This window comes from Pangasianodon hypophthalmus, chromosome 10, assembly GCF_027358585.1.
Source record: "Pangasianodon hypophthalmus isolate fPanHyp1 chromosome 10, fPanHyp1.pri, whole genome shotgun sequence".
NCBI lineage: Eukaryota > Metazoa > Chordata > Actinopteri > Siluriformes > Pangasiidae > Pangasianodon > Pangasianodon hypophthalmus.
The window spans coordinates 13,119,144-13,144,282 of NC_069719.1; the positions used below are offsets into that span (position 1 = coordinate 13,119,144).

The following is a 25,139-nucleotide window of genomic DNA, read 5'->3' on the forward strand; positions in this document are numbered from 1 at the left end:
AAGAGGCCTGATCAGGACATTCTGATTGAAAGGTTGCATTTATGTCTGCCTGTGCAACCATTGTGTTTTTGCTGAATTGGAGGCTTTAATGTTGCTTAAAAGTGAGAATAATAAATGGTGGATCTACTTTCTTTTTCATATATTCATATCTCAGATAATAATAGTCTCTGAGATGCTCTGTTCTCTACTGAGCTTAGGACAAAGCTCAAGTTTGCTCCCTTCTCAGTAATTGTTCATGGATATATTTGACTCATTCCATTCATGTGACCTATAAGGCTTTATACTGTAACTACAATAACAATGATAATTATATTATGTAACTATAATAAGTACTTTCTGGCCCCACCTCTTGTCAATGTCAAACCATTGCTAAGATAATGCCTGACGTCCTGTTTTCAGTAACCCTCCCATGTTACAAATCAGCTCAAACTTTGTTAACATCAGGTCATATTGCTAAACATATGTTTAATTTTGTTATGATTGGACAAAATTTGTATGAGAAGTGAAAAAAATGTTTTTGAAAAAATTCAAAATGGAGGAAAATCCAATATAGCAGAAACTTGGTTAGGTCCATAAGTATTTGGACTGTGACACACACACACACAAAACCTCTAAAAAAAAGCCTGACCAGTTCTGATGTAAGATTAACTTGTACCAGAAAAATGGGAAGAGAAGAGTATGGAGAAGGAAAGGAAGGGCTCATGATCCAAAGCATACCACATCATGATGTGGAGGCAGTGTTATGGCATGGGAATGTATGAATGCCAATGGAACTGGGTCACTAGTGTTTATTGATGATGTGACTGCTGATAGAAGAAGCAGGATAAATTCTGAAGTGTATTGAACTATACGTTCTGCTCAGATTCATAGTCAGTCACCTGACCTAAACCCAATTGAGCATGCTTTTCGCTTTCTGAAGACAAAACAATACAAAACTGAAGGCAGAAAGACCCACAAACATGCAGCAACTGAAGGTGGCTGCAGTAAAGGCCTCGCAAACCTGGCACTGAGTGATGTCCATGAGTTCCAGACTTCAGGCAATCATTCATTGCAACGGATTTGCATCCAAGTATTATAAATATTCCTAACATTTATTATTATGTTAGTTTGTCCAAATACTTCTGAGCCTGTGAAAATGTAAAAAAAAAATGGCTGTAATTCCTAAACAGTTAATGCAATATTTTTGTTAAACCCCTTGAAATCAAGCACAGAGTCTACACTTCAATCACATCTTGATTGCTTCATTTCAAATCCATTGCGGTGGTGTACGGAGGCAAAATTATGAAAATTGTGTCACTGTCCAAATACTTATGGACCTGACTGTATGTTAAACATGGCATGACCCAACAAGTGGAAATGCAGTGTGGAGTTTTTATTTAAAAAGTATGTCCGATTTTGCCCTTTTGCAAAATTTGGTGCAGCTTTTACTGCTTGAGAGGCATACATCAAAATTGCTGGGTAGGTAGCTGAGACTGCCCTCTAACACTGTGATAAATTTCATAAAATGTGTACAGAGTGTTCTATTTGCTGCCATAGAATATCAATAAAAAAAATAAAACAATTACAAAAGGGTGACTACACACCTTTGGTGCATGGCCCCAAACAAATTTGTTAGAGGCTGACCAAGTTCTTCACAACCAGAATGCCATGAAAAGAATATCATCACACATGCTTGGGCTCGTAGACTCCTCAGTCCACCTCATACAGTCCTCTCCAAAAGTATTGGAACAGCAAGGCCAAAATTTTTTTTTTTTTTTTCCTTTCTTCTTTTCTTCTCTATACACTGAATACATTTGGATTTTAGATCAAAAGATGACTATGAGATGATAGACCAGAATTTTAGCTTTCATTTCCTAATACTTACATCTAGATGTGTTAAACAACTTGGCACCTTTTGTAGAAGACCACCCAATTTTTAGGTGAGCAAAAGTAATAGAACAGATAGTCTTAAAGTATATAACACTTAATATTTGTTGCATATCCCTTGCTTGCAATAACTGCATCGGTGAGTTGTTGACATTGACATCACCAAACTGTTGCATTTTTCTTTTGTGCTGCTTTTTAGTGCTGATGAGTGGTTTGCATCTTGTGGTATGGAGATATTGAGTAGACATTCAGAGCTATTGATTCTTTAAACAATTAATTTAACAGGACACACCCGGGCAGCAAGAAACACTGATCAGTCACATGTTCCACTATTTTTGATCACTTAAAAAAATGGGTGGGTTAAAAAAAATATATATATATACTGTAGATAGAGCAGTTAGATTCAATATACTGTAGGTACAGCAGATAGATGAATAATGTAGTCTGTATAAAACGTACTTATTTCCTTGTTTTATTTGTCACATACAATTTGCAGTGATGACATAAATAGGCCATGACTACTTAAAAAGCAAACAAACAAAAAATGCTACCTTCACATTATGCCTGAATAAGACCTGGTGAGTCTTCACAATCGGAAGAACAGGAAAGAAACCTCCCACCACTGATAAGGATCTGAACCTAATAGGAGGACATCATCTTCTGACTCGCTGTCCTCTGCCTCATCAGTCCAGTATGAAGCAGGCAGGGTGAGAGTTACAGCCTGACGATACGAGTCTGTAAAACACACAGTAGTCGACTATCGTGGCTGGCCTAATAAGCCAGCTTTGGCTGCTAAAGCTTCATTCTGCTGGATATGATATTCCTGAAAGCGCATCGAGATCCGCTGTGTCATCTTCAGATACTTCTGTAGACAGCTCTCAGAACACGAGGTCTGAAAAGAAGGAGAGACAACCTTAGCATTATCCCACTGAGAAACGATTGCTGTTTATGCAATCAGAACGAAGCTAAAATGTGGTTAAATGGAAAGATATGTTGATTTTAATCAGTCATTGTCAACATTACAGGTCCATTAAATCCACCCTGAAAGACTTGCATATCATTTATAATCAATATGTGATCTTCACCTTAAACTTCTTTCATCGACATGGTGTTCTATTTTCACTTTGGCTAAGGGTACAACTACATTAACTACACAGAGCACCTCCTGTATCTCTACTTAAAGAGAGTGATGCAGCAGCACTTTAGTCTGTACAGCTCTCCCACCTCCTCGTCTTTACACTCTACTCAAACAGATAAGGTACCACGTCAACACCATCGTCCTTGTCATCTCAGAGACCGCTAACTAGCCAAGCAGAAGCTCATACAGCCGCACTGCATTCTGGAACATGGAGTCCAACATTTGCTGTCTCCACTACTTCTATGGTGGATTCATTAATGTGAGGTTGAATGACAAAGATGAAAAGAAGCTCTTTCTCTGTTGTTTTAGGAGCTATCAATGAAACATCATCGCTATCCCTTATGTTTGAGATTATCAGCACACAACCTCTAACTTCTCACAGGAACAGTGAAAATACAGCACCGGCCTACATATGTGCACCAGAAGCACTAAGGAGATCACAAATATATTAGTGTATATTTCAGTGTAAACATATTAAATGTGTTTCAGGGTGGAGGTTTCTTTTAGTCTTGGTGGCTCTCACACCTCTTCCGCTTTGACCTCTCTTGTAGTGAAGTCTTTCACACAGTCCATGAAGCAGTTCTCGGTCAGTTTGTTGTAGGTGCCAAGGAATTCCTTGAACTGAAAGATCAAACGTGTAAAAAGCATGTTTTAAACACTGTGACATTATATAACGGACACTAAGACCCCGTGAACTTGTTTTTCCTGAAAGATTCAGATCTACATTAACCCACCTGTTTAATCTGATCTGATTCTGTGACCTGAGCAGCCATAGCCAAACCCCTTGTTCTGCACATCAGAGTGAAAACAACACACAAAATCACCGGCATATCCTCTATAATTACACTGCTATGAAACTATTACATGTTTACAGCGCAAATATACAGCTATAGATTAAGCTACAGTATGCTGCAGTGACCTATGTAAATGGAAAGCTGGCTCATATCTGTCGCTCAAAATCACTAACATTTTAACAAATCAATATAAACGATGTGTTTCAGTATACACAGAATATACAGCATGATTTTGATATTACCTCAGATCTGACGGAGACACACACACTTACACCGGAGGGCCTCTAAAGGACATGTGACGGTAAGTGTGCCAGAAATTGACATTTCACTGCCGCACTTTCCAACAAAAATAGACGCTTGGTGGGTTTTAAAAAAATTTACTTTTGTGTGTTGTAAATATAAAAAGAATAATGGAAAGAATAAAACAGAACATCAATTACTTACGTATAGTTTTTAACATACTATTGATATACACAAATATTTATTATGTCGAAAATAACGTTTGGAAATTAAGATTACGTAGCAAATGCAACTCTGTCAGTGACGTAATCCAAAGCGCTGAAGGAGCCCGATATGCGGAAGAGGTCTGTCTGGAGTGTAATTAAAATAAATAAATAAATAAATAAATAAATAAATAAATAAATAAACTTTTGGAGAGAATTTTCTAATTAGTTTTCAGCTAAATCTGGTCACAACATTTTAATATTAATCTTGTTATAATTTTTTTGATTATAATGGAGCCCCTATAAATTGTATTAAATGTAATAATCCTTCATATCAGTTACCTCTTACATAAAACCAAACATAGAAAACATAAAGTTTGTGTGATTTTTAAATTTTACTTTAATTTTATATGGTTTAAAAAAAAAAAATAAAAATCAATTTCCAAAAATTATTTGAGAGAGCTAACACTGATGAAAGACTAAAATATATTGTCTCTGTAAGTTTTATCTACCTATTATTTACAACTTTACTGTATTTTCCTTTCATTCTTTTTTTTATTTAATCAATAAAAATATGAAATTTCTTATAAATATGAAATAAAATAGCTAGTATACTTGATAGACTTGAGGGCTGTAACCACTTTGTTGTGGATTATTTCCCAATTACAGTCCTGAAGTATTTATTCTTCTTATACTACAGCAATGTCCCAGTGATTACATTTTTATATTTATTAAAGAATAGTGCAACATGTTTTTCCACCATGTATATTTACATTTAATGTTATTGAACATCTGCAAAACACCTATAAACAGTAATTCCCTCGCCAGCCTCTTTTTTGCTCTTTCTTACAGTTAATAAGACAAGAAAACCCCGGCAGTTTGTCATGTTACAGAGAAACAGGAAAAAAGCCCAAACTCCACTGTCGCTAAAACTCCTGTGGTTAAAAAGTTACTGACTGTTACAAAGTGCTGACACCCACAACTCCTTCCACAAATGATAAATACATGTCTCCTTAGAAAACGCTTCACCACGTCAACAATTATTTTATTATTTCAAGTTTTCTTTGATAAATAACAAGCTTCTTCGAGCTGTTTAATATTAGGCTGAGATATGTGAGTGTCTGCTGTACAAGTGAGCATGAATAAGTTAATAATAATATAATTATAACAAATCTGAATTCTATATATTTACAGACACACACACACACACACACATATATATATATATATATATATATATATATATATAGACACCATATATATATATATATATATATATATATATATATATATATATATATATATATATATATATATATATATATATATATATATATATATATATATATGGTGTCTAAACAAATACACCACACTGGGAAAGTACTTTTATTTTGAAATGGTACAGTCTCTTGCGGTGTCTAAATTCACATCTGTTGTCAACTTTGTTGTCAGCAACAGTTGCTGTAGTTTGATCGGTACAAACTGTAGAGTAAAGGTAGACTCTTGTGTTGTGTGTGCAGCGGCACAGGGTGCTTTATACGCTTACACACACACACACACACACACACACACAAGTGTCTGTGCTCGGCTTCATCTTATACCTGGACCTGTGTTGAGACTCCCAGCAGGACGTTACTGCACCACCGGCGCCAAATTCAAACCTAAGGCCAGTAAGCGAGCTCTGTCCATGTTTCCTGCCAGGTGAATACCTGCCTTCTCTTAGCGCTTATTAACTACTGTGTGTGTACAAGTGATTTCACCAGCCATGAGCAGTTATGGGCATTTTAGCTGACTAGCTAACTAACTAACTTACCTGACAGAAGTGAGGAAGCGACTCAGTGTCAGTTTTCTGAATTAGTACTGTCCATTTTGTTGAATATTATTCTTAAATATAAAGGTCTACAATACACAGTGTCTAATAATACATAAAAATATATATCATTAGAACACAATATAAACTAATATTTGTTATACCTGCTGTTTCCAGACCATGGACTTATATAACATGAACTTGGATGAATCCACGTCCGGTTCTGATGCTGCTGATGTTTTAATTCGCTCCACTAAAGCAGTTATTGACCAAAAGAGACAGAAAAACCTGAGTGAAAATATGGAGTCGGCCTTATCTTGCCCCAGAGATATTAATATTTATGTGCGGAGACTTTCAGACTCTGTTCATGGTTCCTGTGTGGCTGAAAGTGGATTTCTGGAGGAGATGGTTCCTCCTGTGCTTCCTGTAAACACACATTCAGCTTCACCCACAGGTACTTTTATTCTCTCTCTCTCTCTCTCTGTCTATCTATCTATCTAAACTCTCTCTCTCTCTCTCTCTCTCTCTCACACACACACATATATATATATATATATATATATATATATATATATATATATATATATATATATATATATATATATATATAATTATTATTATAGAATTATACATAATTATTATATGATTTATACATATCAAAATATAATGTACAAATGTCTGCTTTTTGCTGCTTTTTGTAGCACCTGAAGACCAATATCATACAGCAGCAAATCCAGTTGCCAGGAGAAGTGAAGGGAGGCACCAGATAAGAGTAACCTTCAAACAATATTTTTAAAAATTTTCTATCATAATCTTTGGATCAGAGCTTCTTATTCCAGATCATTTTCACCTACAAGAACTGACATTATTTATGTTTATTCTTTAAGTTTTTGAGCTTGAATGAAAATGAATATTTTCCTATAAGGAACACATTAGTGTGACTGGCGTAATTTGAACCTACTCAGTTCAAGTGACTAGTCATTCAGTGCTATGACTATAATTAAATAATAATTATAGGTTATTACATCTACACCATTTTGACAGTAGATGATGTTGATCTCCACAACCATCATGTCATTAAACAAAATTAAACTGCTCCCACAGCATGGAAAGATGTACACTGCTATAAGTGCTGAAAACTACGTGGTTTTGGATGTAGTCTAGCTTCTGCATTGTTTATGATTAAAGATTAAATAACAACGCTCTCTCTTTCTCTCAGCTTCCTAGAGCAGGTAGAGATACACTTAAAACATCAGGCACCCAAACAAGAGACAAGGAGCAAGAAGGTAATTTTCCTCTCTACCTAATTTAACATGTGTGTACATGATGTTCATTGCATTTTCATTTTGCCAAACATTTGAAAACCTTCCAGGGAAGGATGTGTTAATATCGAGGTACTCCGCTCATGGGAGAGGTGCTGTTGTAGCTGCCCTAAAGCACAGGTAAGTTTGGCCTGACTTTTTAGCACTAACATTATTAACTGCATCAATTTCAGATGTAAATGGTAAGCACATTATGTTTTTTCACTGGACCATGTAGATCCCACAGTGCACCGGTGAGGCGGGAGGTAAAGGTGCAGTTGTTGGATGCAGGACGTCCACAAAGCAGTGAACCAAAACTTCCTGAGGTCCAGCCTAACACCGCTTTATCATCAAGGGATGCTGAAGCTGCTTCAACTGCGGCAGCCATTACAGCTGCTGCTATTGCAGCCACAGCTCCTCTCATCAAGGTACTGCTCAACCTCCTGATGTTTAGCTGTGTTTAAGTCATTTAAAACTCTCTTTTGCCTTCACATCCGAATAAGATAATTTTAGATTAAATACAGCACTTAAATAATGACATTTAATATAATAGACCGAATACATTATTCGTATGAAGTTTTAAGAAGAAAATCTTGGTCTATATTAATTAGGCTGATTGTGGATTTCCTAAACCTGGTACATGTACCCCAGAGGTAGGAAAACAGTTCTTTTTGCACAAAGAGCACTCAGTGATCGGTCATGCGAGTGTGATATCTAATTCATATCTCCTGATATGATTAGACATGTTTTTGGGGATTTTGATGACAAAAAATGTTCACAACTCCAAAAATTGTGATTTTCTAAGGTCACTCTACAGTGAAAGAATAAAGATATACAGTATGTATTGAGTGATATATACAATTACATTGCTGTTGATATGCATATATAATGACTGTTGGAATATTATTTATGTAACTATAAAAATATAATATATATTAAGGAAGAATTTATTTGTTAGTTTATTAGCCTAACTTCCCCTTTATTAGGTTAGATACACTTCAATGAGGCTGTTTGGCCTAACTTGAAAACCTAGTCCCGATATACACTAGGGGTCATCATTTCCACACCTGCTCTAACACATTTATTAAAACTGGTGATTACCTGGTCAGTTAAATCGGGTGTTTTGAGCAGGAAAATCTCCAAAATGGAACTGATGATCCCTGATGTACCTGGATCACCAAATATGTGCTTTAAGCTCAAATGGCATCTCATTGTCATAGTGATAAGCCCAGCACCTCTTTGAATTATAGGAGAGAAACACCGTGATTAAAACTGCACTGGTTTATTTTTAACATTTTAAGTTCTTCAGACTAATTTTGTGAGCAAATATGTTAATTTTTATTTTTAGTATATAAATTATATAAATTATCAGTATCAATAATCAGTATTTTTTTGGTCAAATTTTTATTCAAGACTGAAAACAATGTTAAAGTACAAAGATAAATTGGTATAAAACAAAGGTACAACACTCCAAACAGTCTTACAATTTTAAGTTCTGCCCCACCCACCCATGGCAACCATGTAATCTTCCCCTTTTTCCCCATCCCACTCCCCCTATAACATGTTAAGGTGCAGTTATTGACAATACATAAAATAAGATAAAATCACAACCATTTTATAAGATGACAAGTAGAGAAGAAAAAAAACCAAAAATAAGCTAACAATCAATTATGTTTAAAACATGTAAAATAATTAAATTAATTACAACATCTCGTTAATTTTAAAGCTTGCCCTTGACAATGCTGAGAGTTTTTTGAGTGGCTCCATGCATTCTTGCCAGCGATAATTCCTTGTTCATGATGTCTAAGAAAGAGTACATCCAGTGTGACCAGGCTAGAGAGTGTGGAGGTTGTGAGGTTTCTTAGCTGCAGTCAATCCAGAGCATAACAGTTTTTTTGAGTCAGTGAAAAAATGAAAGACAAGTTGTCATGTAGAAGCAAAAGTTTAGGAGAGCATGGTATATCAACCTCAGGAATGTCCTTTAAAGCCATAGATACCTGTACCCAAAACTTATTTACTTTAGGCCAATCTCAGAACATGTATTTATAAGTACCAATGGAACCCCCCTGGAGCATAGATTACAATTAGGAGACGGGGATGTTTCATAAAATAATGTTTCCAGGGGTGAGATACATCCTGTAAACCATTTTGTAATGAATGTCTAAGATTAGCCCATATTGCATCCCAGCAAATTTCGACATTATTATCGCCATTATTGGCTTCTGTACATGCACATCGTATATCTCTGTACCAAATGCGAAAGATGATACCATACCCTTTGTACATCCTTTTGTTGTTAGCACCTTGTGCAAAGTGAGACAAGGGATGGTAGTACCCCACGGAACAAATTATATTCTATATGCAGGTCATTAAATAGCCATAGACCATCCTTCCCCCATATGTCAGCTAAAACATGAATACTTCTATCGCTCCCCTCTGAAAAAACAAAGGGTTTGTTATCCGTAAGAAGACTATGACTGTGGAATAATGATGAGTCAGAATGTCATTTAAGGGCATTGTGAGAGAACTTTAAAGCAGCGCACCAAACAGAGAGAAGATATGCTAATATTGGGCCCAATGATGAATTTAAAGTTGGTAATGCAAGGCCACCAGCATCCAACATCCTGCAGAGTTGTAGATTTTATACGAAGAGATTTACCCTTCCATATGAACTTAGAAACTAATGTTTGAAATTTTGTCCAGTAATCCGTGGGTAGCAAAAGTGGTATCATTGAGGAGAAAAAGTAAATGCGAGGTAAAACATCCATTTTAATGACACATATCTGGGCTGGCAAGGATAATGGTAGTGCAGACCAACAAGTCATGTCCATATCTATGCGGTTATATATTCCATGAAATGCCACTATGTACCTGATTATAAGGGAGGTTTGTGGATCCTTGTTTATGAGGATTATGGTGGAAATTATGTGTTCAAGTGATATTTGCTCACTATTTTTAAGGCTTCCACTGTAGAGGAGAGTGTGGCTGAGGCACCAGCTGTGATTATTTATCCCTGCCTTCTTCCATACCCCAGACTGATTACTGTTTCAATTACTGTTGTGATTATAATTGTCCTTTGAACCGTACTGTTCTGCTGAATGAATAAACTGTTCATAAATGAATAAACAGGACAGACTAAGAGTGTGTTTAATGTATAATTAACAGGCCCAGAGTGATATTGAGGCTCGTGTGGCTCAGGTGGCGTCTGAGTTGCGGCGACTCCACGAAGCCGAGGGCAGAGTGAACAACGCATCAGAGAGCAGATCAGGCAGTGGTGCAGACAGAGTGGTCCAGCTGCAAGAGCAGCTGACTGTACTGACCCAGCAGAGGCTTCAACATCTGGAAATGATCCAAGGCCAACAGCTTGAGCTGCAGGTACAGGGTCTTGCTCACTTTTCCATTTATAGCTCTCAAGATTTGTGAGCTTGCTATTCATTTCTAATAATGAAATGAAATCATTCTTATGAGGTGTATTTCAATTCATGTTTTGTCTTTATTTTGATATTTTTATATATTTGTTGGCTTTCTATTAGAACCGTCTCTTGGGCTCTGCTCTGGATGCTGTAACAGCACGTACCATCCCACCCTCACAATCCAGACTTTATACAGGTTCTGGTGTAACCCTGCCAGCGTGTGTACACAGGCCAGGGTTTAGCAGGCTTCATGTTGTGGAAAATGCTGCTGCAGGAAATTCAGACCCTACAGGTATGATTGTAGGAAATTCATTTAAAAAAGGCAAATCTAAAACGTTAATAATGTCAAGTATTATAAACTGTTTAGTTTTCACAGAATGAAAAATTGCTTACTTTGTCTTGCTTTTTCACTCTTTTTGCTGTTATTTTTTCCCATCTAGTTGCCCAGGAGCAAATCAGGGAGACTCAGAGAGGAGAGGGGAAAAGTCAGCTAGAGATGCTGGCACCTCGTAATGTCATCCCCAAACCCACCCACTGGAATCGTGCAGCCTACAGCAAACAGAACAGGACACACAACCCTCCACAGACAAAGCACAGTGGGTTTGACTTACTTACACTGCACACTTAAGTATGTAGTGTGAGATAGAGAACGGAAGTTGAAGACATTACAAATCCAGATGTGCTTGATTAATTGCAGTAGAGGTGTAAGTCTAGTGCATAAATTTACCCAGGTGTCTTTTTGCCAGTTATTTTATGTCATGACAGTAGTAACATCATGTTCTATAAGTAACATAACTATGCTTATCACACTGAAAATGATGATACAGGAACTAGCTGTAATGCCAACTTCTGCAGAAATGCCATTCACTCTGAAACCACTTGATGGCAGTAGCATCATCTCCAAATTCTGCTCCATGAATAATCAAACAGAGAGAATGGAGTTTGAGTTTAATCATTTGTTTTAATGTATATTTTTGAATATGCAAAGGTAACGATGATTCATAACATATGCATGTATGAATTTCAATTTGTTCAGGACTGTCTCGGTTATGTAGGTGGAAAAAAAAACACCTTGTGTGTTAAATTATCTAAGATAAAAAATTTGATGGATTTCAGGAAATTTGTGGGATAAACCATAAATAGCACACACAATCCAGCCATTCCTTTTATGATTCATTACTGTTGTTCATGTTTCACTGAACACATGGTTCTCAAATAAGTGAGATTACTTTATGTGAATCTGAGCCAAAACATTCATATTCGCATACTGTTTCTGTACATAAAACACATTTGATTCATTTTGTATTTTGGTTAAAACCCAATCAAATGATTTAAGTCCTATTCTTCATTAGTCCTTAACACTTGTGCTTGTGGCCTCCTCAAGCAGTAATGCAGAGAATTGAAAATCATGTTTATTTCCTTACAAATTGTTCATTAACCAAAAACAATTGGCTCATTTATCCAGCCCATAGATATTGAACAGATCTTTTTGATTGAAGGTGCATGGCTGTGTCTTCTAAAGTAAACCTAATTAAGGGTAAAACATTTGTGTTCAACAAGGGCTGCTGAGCAGCTGTGTAAATACGGACAGTTGGTGCAGTTCGTCTCAGCCATGCCGCCTTGTTTTCGTGACAGGTTATTTTCAAAACCTTGAGTGTTTGCTCGAGAAGCTCAGAAAGCTCAACATGCTACTGCTGGCTGAGCAGGTGACGCTGGATATACACTTTCAGTTGTTAGCTTCAAACAACAGACGCTAAAATTGAAGCCATATCAAACCTGCATTACTCAAGCCTGCTGCGGAACAAGGCTGGTGAAGGATTTGGGGCGGCATCTTGGCCAAGCGTCTTTTTTAGCAGGCCGTCTTTCTTTCATTTATCCATTCCTGCTTTCTTTCCTCTCTCGCTCTGTTTCCAGTACAGAGATAATGAAGGTGCTAAATGCCTAGGGCACAAGTCATTGGCTGTGACTGAAAGTTTTTCATCTAAATCTAACATGGCCCTGCTCTCTCTCATTCTGATATAGGATTACTTCACCAGAACCTGCTCTCTCTCCTTTCTGGACATGTGTAGAGAGCTAACTGAACACAGTTCAATAGATCATAATGTTACAACATTAAAACCCAGAACCAGCTGTATTAGTCATATTTACTGTAGGCTGCTATTGTATAGCTTATGAGAACTGTCTAGCCATCACTGTTCAGTTTGCTTTTGTGTACTTGTCAAGGTTAGTTGAGAAATCCAGCTTAAGATGTCTGTTGCTAGTGACGCCATTTTGTCGCTGATGTGCTCTGCCTGGTTGTCGTGGCAACCCTGCTATTTCTGCGGCTGGATTGCTCTCTCACCATCCCCGGCTGTCAGACTGCTCTCTGTAAGGCAATGGGCTATTTTTAGGTCTGCTGCCTTTTGTTTCTCAAGCATGCCATCAAAACCCACATTAAATCCATGCTGGCGTATGAGAGCTAGGGTAAGCGTACAGTAGTCGGTGTACATCTCAAGGATATTTTTAATATCAAAGCATTAGGGGGAATATTCAGAGCTGTTTTAATTATTGAAAGACCATGCAGTGTGGATTCCAGTTTCTATTAGCTTCTATGTAGCCTTACATAAACAAGCACACCTCGTATGTAAGTTTTCTAAAAGCTATAATGCATAAAAATAGGCCAGCCCTGAGCAAGTCTTAGTTAACTTAAGCAGATCTAATCATTGTTAGTCATTCTGACTTGGATAAGGGACACACAACCAGTGTACATGTTCTTTATCTTTGCTGAAGCACAGTAGTATTTTGGTCATATGATGAACTAGACCAGGATCTTAAAAATATGGTGTCCTTAAATAAATATTAATCTAGACTAATACTGATGCTGGTAGTAGATCTAGATCTCTGTTATTATACTGTATGTGGATATTGTAGAAGTTCTGTCTAAGCCGAGTTCATAATCAATAATGTGAGTTAATGGATTAGTCATAAAGTCTGGGTTCAAGTATATCACATTTTAACATATCTCTGATTCACAGGATCTGCCCTTATTAAGGATGCACAGCCTAGATATAGTGGGAGCTGAAAGAAGACGGTCCATATTTACAAAACATAAAGTTACATTATCTGAGAGAGATAATTTTATCTTTCCTAATTAGCTACTTTGGCTTATATCTCTGCCTCATACTGTGAATGCACACATGTACTCGTGCTGATATGTGTCTTGTTTCTAAGCCCACAGAATGTTTTAACAATTGCCTCATTATTTTGTGATTACTTCTGATAGTCACTGACAACGGTATAAAAATAGCAAAGACTTTGGATATTTTTAAATAGAAGGCCTTTCCTCAACAATCCCATATGTAGTGGGATGAATAGTACAGAACATCTTGTTTTTTTTTTTTCCCAGCCATGTCACCCAGAGGGGCTTGTCTACTTTCCACTGAGATGCCCTTTGTGAAATAAATGGCAGACTTTATTATTAGCCTGTTCTCTTACCTGCCAAGACCTCTAGCACTGCCACTATGCCCTGGGGGGGCGAGTGCCGTGCCATGCATCACACCGCAGAGAAGCACAAAACGGCTTTTCAGCTCCTCAGGATGATCGTGCACAGCTGGTTACTCATGAGCCATGGCAGAGTCTATGCCTATTAGATTGCTGTGCCTGTTGTGGGTTTTGTTCTTTTTCTATAATGTGGTGAAGCTTTACGCTCCCTGCGTCTTTCAGCTCTGTTTCCTCTATTCCATTTTGCGGGCCGTTGTGCTCCTGGCGGACTGCGGTATTCTTTCTAACCCTGTGGTCCTGCTATGAGCTGCCACCCCTTGGGGAGGTGCCAGTTTCGTGCTAATCGCTGTCTATTGTTTGCCTGTCTGTGTTTGGAATAATTGTAAAGGCAGTAGAAAAGACAGCCGCTTGCTGTTGCTATGAGTCCGCCACATTCCATCTGATGTTTTGCAGCTGTAAACACAGTTTGAGTTTGTTCTCACCCAGCTGCTGGGAAATGGGGCTGGAATCTGTGTGCTAACAACAGCAGCCATCACATGAAGATTATGGAGCCGAGGGACCAGAGGCTTGTCACAGTGTGAGAAGGAAACGACATTTAAGTTTACAAAATCGAAAGGATTGCTGCTATTTTTTTTTTTTACATTGATTTCACATTCTCATGAGAAAATTGAGACATGGTTGCAAAAGTATTTGCTGGCATTGCATGCTAGTCCAGGCAATTTCAGCATAAGACATGCACAGAGAAATTAATCCTATTGTTGCATATAACATTATCTAGTATGGGGTCATTGCCTTTTTTTAAAACGGTCATGTCCTTTTAGAGGAAGCACAGTACAGTCGTTTTAAGAATCAGGACGCCTTTGTTAGAAGACCAGTAGCGTGACCTATTCCACATTGTTAAACTATGTTCATCATGAAGTTTCCAGGCCTCCGGTTTCCTTTCTGGTTTTTCCTTGTCTGGCCTCACTGATTGTGAAACACTGATGTGCGGTGGAAGAGCCTGGCATGATGTTGTTGTTCTTGTAGGAGGAGTCCCCTTTTAAGGTGACTTTTTAACCTTGAGGAAATGATTACACTCAGGATCTCCTTGGGAGCCAGGGTAATGTTTTTGGAGGAGCTAGGAATCCTTTTCCCATGTATTTATATAGCTTTGTTTTCTTTTGTCTGCATTCAGTGCTGCAGGGGAACATTCCTCTTAGAAATCTCTTAGGGCTCTAATGGGCTTTGGAAACTGACCAGAGTTATATTTTGCCCTCCCTTGACAAACATCTGTGTGATGAAGTTTGTGTTCACTAACAGAGACTTGTTCCCATTTACAGTCACTTCTTGGCTGGCTGTAAAAATAAGAACTTCACTAGCATTCTCACAAATGCCAAATTTAGAAGGTTATTTAAAAAGTTAATGACACACATTTTATGAATGCTAGAGCCAGTGATTAGTGGAAATTTAGCATTTTTGGTCGGAATGCAAATCTATGATGAATCACTGTGTATGTGTGCTCGGACTGAGTAAAATGCTGAGTGAGGCAGGTGCGTGCTGCTCAGACTGATTGAGCCAGTGTTGTTTTTTCTTCCTCTCTGCAGGAAATGGCAGGCTGCAGGAACAGATCTCTAACAACCAGAAATCTACAAGACATCCAGCACAGCCTGATGGAGTAAGGCAGGTTGCCATAGCAACAGTCAATGACAGCCAACCAGAGCATTCAAGGTATTGACAAATCTTTAAAAAAAAAAAAAATCACACTCCTTGGTCTGTTATGTTGCATTATATACTGTATGGGAACACATGCACTGAGGTTTCTTATATACCAGTCAGGAGATATTACCATTGCTGAACATACTCCCCTGATTTCACAACAGCATACTGCACAGTTTAATACTGGTAGTCAATATTGTTAAATTTTGTTTCTCTATGCTCCTCTAAGTGTGTGCTGATGCCAAAACCACATACTACTTCCATCATCATATTGGCCGGTATTGATCAGAAATCCAGCTTTTGACTTTTTTCACCACTTTTACTTTGTTTAGACAATTATGAAGGCATTTGTTATATGTAACTGGTTTAATGTTTGATACTAAATTGAGTATCAATGCATAGTATTGGTGCATCCCTTTAAGTGGCATACAAGACTGTGAAGAAAAATAGGGTTTGAGGGAGACAAATAGTTCTGGACTATAAATAACTACAATGTGTTTGCTTGTGTCTGAACTACAGCCTTGTCAGGGTGACACGGCATGCCACGGACCAGAATATTGATGTCAGTGTCCGCTCTGTAGGTGACTTGCAGGGTGTGATTCATCCATTCCTTTTCATACATAATTTTATATGACATGAACTCAGGAAAACGATATAAGAAATGAACAGGAAATAAACTGTGGCCTACAACATTGTTGCTACCAAAGAAGGCATTTCAGCTGAATGCTTACCTTTACATAGCCTAGCTTTTTTTTCTTACTTTGATATACAGTCTGTACAGGAAATGTGAATGATGCTGTACTCATTCTGCAATCAGCAATCCTGCATAGGATAGACTTAGTGCTCAGATATTTAGTATGCTGTTTACGATAATGTCCTGCACAAGCAGCTTGTTGGATATGCTTTCAAATTGCAGTTATTGTTTTAACAGTGATCTCTATTAGAGAGATATCTGTGTAATTATTGCTTCATTAATACCCTTAGCCATTGCCATTTTTAAAAGTAAGGAAACATCAGCACCCAACTGCCTCGGCTGAGCCTCAGCGAGATTGTGAAAAGTTAAATTCTTTCCAACACATTAAAAAAAGAACAAAAAATAGAAAGCAGTGTAAGGGAAAGTCATACATATGCAGCTTACTGAGCAGTCTGTACTAGATACACACATATAAGGAGCCCAAGGGAGGCAGTAACTCGCAGAGCTGCTCCAGCAGCCTCTAGTCCCCATGGCAACGGCAGGCTGCCTCTATCAGCTCCATCTGAGAATAGGTAAAGTAAATCTGCATGCATTTGGCTGCCTGCCAGCGTCTCAAATGAAAGAGCACTTTGAACCACTGCCAGGCTTGGAGGAGGAGAGGGGACTGTCAGGCCTGCTTAATGTTGGCAGTTTGTACTTGGCAAGGCTTGCCTTTCCCAGAATCCCTCAGTCTGGCAAGAATCCAGCTGCTTAGCGGAAGCTGAGAGTTAACCCCTACGACAGGCCTGGGGAAGGCAGAACACTGAAAACTTTCCGCTGTGTATGAGAGAGAGAGAGAGAGAGAGAGAGAGAGAGAGAGAGAGAGGCGGTGAGGCACAGTGTGATCTGTATGCATGAGAGCACTGCAGGGATAGCAGAGAATCTCTCAGGGAGGGAGAAGGAAAACAAAATATCCTGCACCGTATGCACCGCTGCAGGTTACTGGAGTGAAAGTTTTTGCCTGGGTATTACAGGATCTTTTTTTTTTTTTTTTAACCACAATATCAGTTTCTTTACACAAATAATCCTATTTTCATGGTTTTCTTTCTTTCTTTTGGGGAAACATTGAATTGTTTATTTCTTGGCCCTACATGGCAAAATGTACAACCAGCAATTAAGGTTTTGCAAAATTTTATTTTCATGACACATTTTAGTGATGTCCTGTGCAAGATTCCCTGAATGGTAGCTGTTGGGTTTGATGCAGCTTGACTGCCTAAGCTCTGGTATAGCTTTATTTGCATTTGCAGTGACTATCTGATTACAGTCCAGTAGAATCTCTGGTACCATGTAGGCAGCTGTACATATAAGAAAAAAGGAAATACTTTACAAAGCACTGCACTATAAAAAACATAGGTAGATAGATAGATAGATCGATGCATACATACATACATACATGTATTGATTGATTCCAAAAATATAAAAATCCATATATACTGGCTAAAAGTTATACAGAGAACAATACCTAGCTGTCAGAGAACGGAATGTGGGGGTATGTAGAAGGATTCTGAGTCGAAATTACATCCACTGTACTGAGAAAAAGAGCGATGGTATTTGCTGATGTAAGCACTTTTTTTTATATCTCCTTCGTAAATCTTAAACTGAGTATTACTGAATTAAAAGGCAGACAGCTCGTGCTGATATCTGTATGCTGGGGGGGTGGGGGGAATGATACTCCACAAACTGGTCTTATTTTCTAAGCGAAAAATTGGTCAATGTGTCGTGTGTTGCTGGGTCCATTCAGAAGATGTGTAGGGAGTGGTTGGAGCATGCGCGCTCGGACAGCAACAAGTGGCATGTGTCGATTCGGAACTGAGAAGAACTGCGGAACGTGGTGCTGACGTCACCGGCCCAGCCAGGTGGCATTCCGAGTGGAGCGCGCGGACGTGGAGGCACAATCAAAATTCCAACTCCGCACGCGAGGCAGAATGTGAAGCGCGCCTGGAGTCACGGTCCCGAAGTCGCGTCCTTCTGCAGAGCAAAGCTCCTATTCAGAGACTGCCTGAGAAAATATTTCCTTATTTCGTTATTAAGACCGAAAACGACCGTATCGCGGATCCGAGAGGGAGGCATTCAACATGTCTTCTGCACAAGTCTCCTCGTCGAGGAGGCAGTCGTGTTATCTCTGCGACTTGCCCCGCATGCCGTGGGCTATGATTTGGGATTTTACCGAGCCGGTGTGCAGAGGCTGCGTGAATTACGAAGGCGCGGATCGGATCGAGTTTGTCATCGAGACCGCGCGGCACCTTAAGCGGGCTCATGGCTTCCAAGAGGGGAGATCCCCGGGACCAGCGCCGCCGCCCACGGTGAAGGCACAGGCAGCCATGGCGGCCAAGGAGACGGTGCAGCTGAACCATGTGGACGCCTCGTCTAAGCAGCAGCAGCAAGGGCTCGAGCGCTACTCTCTGAGCACGGAGAGATCGCGCTTCGATTACTCCGCCATCGGCGCTCACGCCGGACGCCTCCCGAACGGACTCGGAGGACCGAACGGATTTCCGAAATCAGACGACGGGCCTCCCGAGCTTAACCGCCAGAGCCCTAACTCTCGCCGAAGCCACGGCCTGGTCACGGTGCCTGGGCAAATGAACGTGCCACCGAATCTACTCCCGCAGACCATGCTGAACGGCCCTCCATCAGCAGCGGGCATTGCGCAGCACAGCATGGCCGGCAGAGCTCCTCCAACAGCCAGCATGAGCACAGCTTTGTCCATGGCGTCGCAGGCGATGTCGGAACAAGGTAAAAGACCTGGTTCCGTGTCCAGTACGGACCAAGACCGCGATCTGAAAGAGAAGCAGCGCAACGCGGAGGCTTTGGCCGAGCTTAGCGAGAGTTTGCGGAACAGAGCTGAGGACTGGGCGAGCAAGCCTAAGATCGTAAGGGAGACTTTAATTACACTTTCGAACTGCACGCCCTTTGATGTAAGGTTCAAGAAAGACCATTCACTTTCGGGCAGAGTGTTTGCTTTCGACGCTGTGTCTAAGCCCGGTATGGACTACGAGCTGAAAATATTTGTTGAATACCCAAGCGGATCTGGTAACGTGTTTTCCAGCGCGTCCGGGGTGGCCAAACAAATGTATCAAGACTGTATGAAAGACTATGGCAGGGGGCTCTCTTCTGGGTTTAAGTATCTGGAATATGAGAAGAAGCACGGTTCCGGCGACTGGCGACTCCTGGGCGACTTGCTGCCGGAGACTGTGCGGTTCTTTAAGGAAGGACTTGGCGCCGAGATGCTGCCGCAGCCCTACATCGACGCCAGCTGCCCGCTGCTGCCTTCGGCGCTCGTGAACATGCCGCGCGCCATGCCGTCCGCCAGTGCGCTCAGACCGGGCATGCGCAAGCGCAAAGCGTCGCCTGAACCCGACTCGGCCGAGGGAGCGCTCAAGCTCAGCGATGAGCAGCAGAGGCAGCAGTGGATAGCCAGTCAAAGCGAGGCGCTGAAGCTCACCATGGCGTCAGGCTCGTTCGTGGCCTCGCACGGTGGCCCTCCGCCCCTCGGGCCCGTGCACTCGAGCCGTGCCACGCCGCCCGAATCGGCTCCGCAGAACGGACAGTCGCCCATGGCCGCGCTCATGTCGGTGGCAGACACGCTGGGGAACGCGCATTCTCCAAAAGACAGCAACTCCGTGCACTCCACCACGTCCACCAGACACAACAGCAGCAGTCCGGTATCGCCCGCTTCCGTGTCGGGACAGAGGCGCTTGGCTTCCCGTAATGGAGAGTTAAACATGGCCGGGACACCCTCTCAGTCCGCTTCCCATCAAAACATGGAGCAAGCGCACCCACAAAACATTCCTGATTCGCCCATGGCCAACAACGGACCGCTGTGTTGCACCATTTGTCATGAACGCTTAGAAGACACACACTTCGTGCAGTGTCCCTCCGTTCCCAACCATAAGTTTTGCTTCCCGTGTTCACGCGAGAGCATCAAAGCACAGGGGGCAACCGGCGAGGTGTATTGCCCCAGCGGAGAGAAATGCCCCCTGGTAGGTTCGAATGTGCCTTGGGCTTTCATGCAAGGCGAGATCGCGACCATTTTGGCTGGGGACGTTAAAGTGAAAAAGGAAAGGGACCCCTAAAAATGATTATGCTTCCCGAATCAGAAACGTAAATCGAGTCGAGTATATTATATACATGTTGTGAATAACTGACAAAGTAGTCCTATGTACAGAGACCCCCTCTTTCCGTCATATATTTCAGTGTTTTGAAACAAAGGTACAGTGGGCAGTGTGATGTCATGGCTAATTTGAAGGAGGAAGAGGAGGAGGACATGTTTGGTCGCGATGTATTTTGGTGGCAGTGTTAACGGTACGGTGGGGAAGCACTTTGCGCTCACGTTTTTATTTGGGCTCATGCACTTCTTTTAAGGTGAGATCCCCTCCCCCCACACCCCCTATAGAAACCCGGATTGTTACCGGAGCTGTTTTGTCCTAGTTACCACCGTAAACAGGAAGGCGCGAGGCATGACTCGGTTTATAGACCGTTAGTGGGCATTTTTTTTTTTTTTTTTTTTTTTTTTGTCTTTTGGTCTCTTTATATTTTTGACGTTCTTTACAGAAAAAAAAGAAAAGAAAAAAAACAACAACAACCAATGTCTCACTTTCATCTCGTGTTCTGAAAGTACAAATATAGTTTCCTACGTGTTTTTCATTCTCCTCCCTTTTGCTTTAAAGGTGCACGGATGCTTAAGAGTAGAGCAAAAATACTGTACATGAACTTAAATGCTCTGTTTGTTTATACATTTCTGTAGTAACAGAAGACTTGTAACGTGCCTTGGAGCTGAGTAAATTGTAATAAATTCATTGATATTAATATATTTGTCAAGTGTCGGTTTGTTCGGTTTGACTTTTTGTTTCCACATGCAAGGTTTATATGGGTTTATTTACATCCAACAAATATATCTCTTAAAACTGAGAACTGTAGTGGCAAGTAAGTGTGGCTCTGCTCTTTGGTAAAGCTACAAGTTCTGCAGAAAATACCATTCAGTCATTACTGTTTTGTGTGTCATGTGGCTAATATTTTTACTGAGCTTTTTATAGCCTTTTATTGCACAGGAAAAAGCGCTATTATTCAATTTTAATTATTTTTTGTTATGTTGAGCTTTTTATAAACTTGCATTGCATGTGATTGCTCTAGAAGGACAGATGTTTTATTGACTTTTTGACCTCAGAAGCATAAAATCCCACAATGTTTCTTTCTAATATGATGGGCAATTACTAACTCAATTGCAATGAGCAGAATGTAATTTGCACATTTTACATTTTCAGTCACCTTGACCTAAAAATGTACCTTTAATGCAATCAGCAGAACTATGACAAAACTAGATCTGTGCTGTTTCTATTTATTTATTTATTTATTTAATCATATTACAGCAGTGCTAACAGTGTGAGTGTACAAAAGCGACTCGTTTTCCCATCCTGCAATCATGCATTTAGGAAGGCTGGCATTCTCAGTGAGCGCTATCGAATCTATTTTCGCTGCAGTGGCGTTCTTGTTAGTGTGCGTGTTTTTCCTGTCATGCTTGCAGCAACAAGTTTGAGTATTATAAGATGAACGTCAATCCGATCCGTAGTGTTTAATGCATAAATTCCCTCCATGTAACATTTGTAGGCTGATCTGTGTTCTAGCCTATGCTGAAAATTACTTGTTCTTGTATGTGTGAATGTTTGTGAAAGACAGTGAAGGAAAGTGCTTGCACATGCCTGAGATGCCCCCAGGGAAACATTCCTCATTTAGAATTCAGCTGGCGGTCACGTGAGCCGTCAGTTGTAATCTTGCATTGGCTGCCGATAGGAGGGAAACCAGTTGGTGCGTGGCTGTTGCCATTACTCAAGCTAATGCTCTTTTTTTTCCCTTCCAGTGCCTCAGACAAATGGTTGGAAGCACAATTCCTTCATGGCAATTAGGCATGAGCGGGCCTCCAGACACAATCACAAAGGGCTTTAAGGAAATAGTGTGTATGCCAGGATATCTCACCTACAGACTGCTTGAACCATACTAAAGCTACTCTATCTTTTATATGAAATCTATAGTCCTTGTTTTTACCAAAGCCTGCTATGCTGTACTGGTTACTTAGAAATCAGGAAGCTAGCTGAAGCACTTATAAAATCATAAATTATAAAATTGTATGGTAGATTAATACACTAGAAAAAGAAAAAAAAACTCTATTGATTAGTGGTAAATGTTGCTCATTGTTTAGGTTGACAATTTTCTTCAGTCAGAGTGCTGAATAAACTGTAATCTATCCATCTGTGACCTAAGCAGAGCTTTGTTTTATGAATTGAGCATAAATTAATGGTGACTCATAAAGTTAGGTAACTGGATAATAAAAATAGAAATGGTCTGAAATGAATTGTTATTTTTTTTGAATAGCATGCAGATTTGATGAACTGACTGTCTTATGTACATAGTGTAGATGATTGCACATGTCCCGATTACATGCGTTAATCTATATTTTAGTATTTTTCAGGTGACCCATTTGAAAATAGTTTTGAGCATCATAATTTGGAAAAATACTGAGTAGCGAAAACAGTTTTTTTTTTGTTTTTTTTTTCCCTTTCCAGTTTGCACTCTCAGTGTAATGCTCCAATCTCAGTGTAATGATCCCTTTAGCGCTGTGCTTATTGAAAGTACAGTCAGAGATGTCATCTGGAGTGGTGCATTGCAGAGACGGGGCACCACCTGCTCTATTAGTTGGAGCTAAGGTGTGGTGACTCGGTCAGAATAGACTGCCTTCTATTGTCTGTATGCTGATTAGGATGTCAGTGACTGTAGCAACAATATTTTGCGCATGCAGTATGCATAGTAAAGAGAAACACAAACATCACCAAGACACTTAGCTTGCATAGTGTTTGCAGTCTGCATGACTTCATGGAACTCAGTGCTTGTGCACCATTTGCATTCTAATATAGGTTCATTTGGGATTTCCAGGCAATAGCATGTAAGTAGCAGCATTTCTGCATCACTTTTCGTGACATTAAGGATTTTTCACTCTCTAGCAGGCATCACTTGTAATTTTACCCGGAGTGACCTGTCACTGAGCACGCCGTCAGTTTTTGTTAGTACTTGTTACTGCCATTGGGAATGACCATCACCAGGAATGACCAGGACTTGGAGGATCTCTTGGAAGACAGCACAGAGAGACAATAAACATTTCTGTTCTCTTCTTTCATTAAGCTGCATGTTATTTGTTCCGGCAGCACACTGAATACATGTGGCTAATCTTTAAATTGTCCCAGAATAGTTTATATAATAGCAAAACCCAGTCAGTTAGAGGTTGGAATTAATGACTTTTCTAATGCTGTTCTTTCTCACCCAGTTTGGCTCTAGCCAGTCTGTTTTTGGCTTGTTAGGTTTCTGGGTGCGTTGTGAAATCACTGCAGTCTGTTCCCCCTCCACAGCCCAGGGAAGCCCCCTCCCTTCCCCCAACTCACACACACACGCACACTGCACATGCACACACGCACACCTCCCCTCTCTCATTGTTCTCTCTCTCTCTCTCTCTCTCTCTCTCTCTCTCTCTCTTCCTTCTTTCCCTCTCTCTTTCCTTCTATCCTACGAGGGAGAAGTTTCCAGGGCTTAAAAATACAGCCACTCCAAAGGTTACTCCGCAGTGCCATCGTGCACGGTTGCCCGTGGTTACCAGCCTTGTTCACAACATTATTTATTCAGGAATGTGCAGACACAATGGGGGAGACCACAGTTCATGGCTTATACTTGCCATTACTTTACCTTTTTCTCCACCAATTTCTTTAATGTGATATTTTACACACGTTGTGTGTGTGCGTGTATATGTGTATATATACATTCTTGCTAAGGCACAGTGAGATGTGTTTGTATTTCAAAATAACAAATTTGCCATTTAGTTGATAACGAGTTGTGTTATGCCGAAGAAATGTTTTCCTATATCACTTACTCTTCTCTGTGTATACACATGTTGTTTTGTTTGAGTTTGTCTGGAAAGGGTTATTCCCATTTTGTTTTCATTCAGTGTGCTTCTGAGCACAGCCATTTATAGACGGTGATGTCAGCACTATCTTTCGTAGCCCAGGGCCCCCTTGGCAGATAATGTATGCAATCTCAGATATTCCATTCCATCCCAGCAAATAAGCTGCCAGCTGCTGCAGGCATGTGCTTCCTGCCTCCTCTTGCAGATATTAAAGCTGCAGAGACGAATTGATTTACTGTCTTACCCCCACCCTTTCCTTTTTTTTCTTGTTTTTAGCTTCCCTTTGGGTACAGATAAGATGGATCGTATGATCCCTTCAGTTTGCTGCAAATCTAAATTTATAGCATTATGTGAAGAGTGGTTGCATTCTGTTGTCTTATTGTATAGCCACATTTATTTCTTTCTACATGCAGGAAATTATATACAAATATATGGTTAGTAATAAACTCTGCACGGCAGTGTTTTTAAAGGGCAAAACGTATGTTATATAACGCAAAGTCAGCTTGTGAGATGGCTAATGACAT

At 40.0% G+C, this 25,139-nt stretch overlaps 3 protein-coding genes across 8 annotated transcripts in view; 2 read left to right on the plus strand and 1 right to left on the minus strand.

Annotated features, from left to right (window-relative positions):
* Positions 1 to 2,315: 2,315 nt before the first annotated feature.
* timm9 (translocase of inner mitochondrial membrane 9 homolog) lies at positions 2,316 to 4,150 on the minus strand. The gene is made up of 4 exons (XM_026934225.3): positions 4,041 to 4,150; positions 3,739 to 3,793; positions 3,530 to 3,625; positions 2,316 to 2,758 (listed from the first exon to the last, which is right to left on the minus strand). Exons 2-4 carry the CDS (start codon positions 3,775 to 3,777, stop codon positions 2,624 to 2,626), a joined length of 270 nt encoding a protein of 89 aa, XP_026790026.1. The 5' UTR covers positions 3,778 to 3,793; positions 4,041 to 4,150; the 3' UTR covers positions 2,316 to 2,623.
* A 1,501-nt stretch (positions 4,151 to 5,651) lies between these two features.
* kiaa0586 (KIAA0586 ortholog) overlaps positions 5,652 to 25,139 on the plus strand; it is a 91,323-nt gene continuing 71,835 nt past the window's right edge. For 5 of the 6 annotated variants that reach the window (XM_053237400.1, XM_053237404.1, XM_053237402.1 and 2 more), the window contains exons 1-10: positions 5,652 to 5,942; positions 6,229 to 6,505; positions 6,753 to 6,823; positions 7,271 to 7,337; positions 7,424 to 7,493; positions 7,591 to 7,780; positions 10,518 to 10,727; positions 10,886 to 11,057; positions 11,206 to 11,361; positions 15,829 to 15,952. In XM_053237400.1, coding sequence (XP_053093375.1) covers positions 6,232 to 6,505; positions 6,753 to 6,823; positions 7,271 to 7,337; positions 7,424 to 7,493; positions 7,591 to 7,780; positions 10,518 to 10,727; positions 10,886 to 11,057; positions 11,206 to 11,361; positions 15,829 to 15,952 — 1,334 coding nt within the window. In that variant the 5' untranslated portion in view covers positions 5,652 to 5,942; positions 6,229 to 6,231. The remainder of the gene's footprint in view (positions 5,943 to 6,228; positions 6,506 to 6,752; positions 6,824 to 7,270; positions 7,338 to 7,423; positions 7,494 to 7,590; positions 7,781 to 10,517; positions 10,728 to 10,885; positions 11,058 to 11,205; positions 11,362 to 15,828; positions 15,953 to 25,139) is intronic. The other variant, XM_053237401.1, reaches the window with a different exon arrangement.
* irf2bpl (interferon regulatory factor 2 binding protein-like) lies at positions 17,548 to 23,832 on the plus strand. Its single transcript, XM_026933829.3, has one exon. The coding sequence runs from the start codon at positions 18,749 to 18,751 to the stop codon at positions 20,744 to 20,746; it is 1,998 nt and encodes a 665-aa protein (XP_026789630.2). The 5' UTR covers positions 17,548 to 18,748; the 3' UTR covers positions 20,747 to 23,832.

What these genes read in the sequence shown, in the direction of transcription:
- irf2bpl (XM_026933829.3), top strand. Translation starts at nt 18,749, where the DNA reads ATGTCTTCTGCACAAGTCTCCTCGTCGAGGAGGCAGTCGTGTTATCTC.
- timm9 (XM_026934225.3), bottom strand. Translation starts at nt 3,777, where the DNA reads ATGGCTGCTCAGGTCACAGAATCAGATCAGATTAAACAG. An exon ending in AATCAGATCAGATTAAACAG is followed by an intron (nt 3,626 to 3,738) that starts GTGGGTTAATGT and finishes TTGATCTTTCAG; the next exon opens with TTCAAGGAATTCCTTGGCAC. An exon ending in GAGAGGTCAAAGCGGAAGAG is followed by an intron (nt 2,759 to 3,529) that starts GTGTGAGAGCCA and finishes CCTTCTTTTCAG; the next exon opens with ACCTCGTGTTCTGAGAGCTG.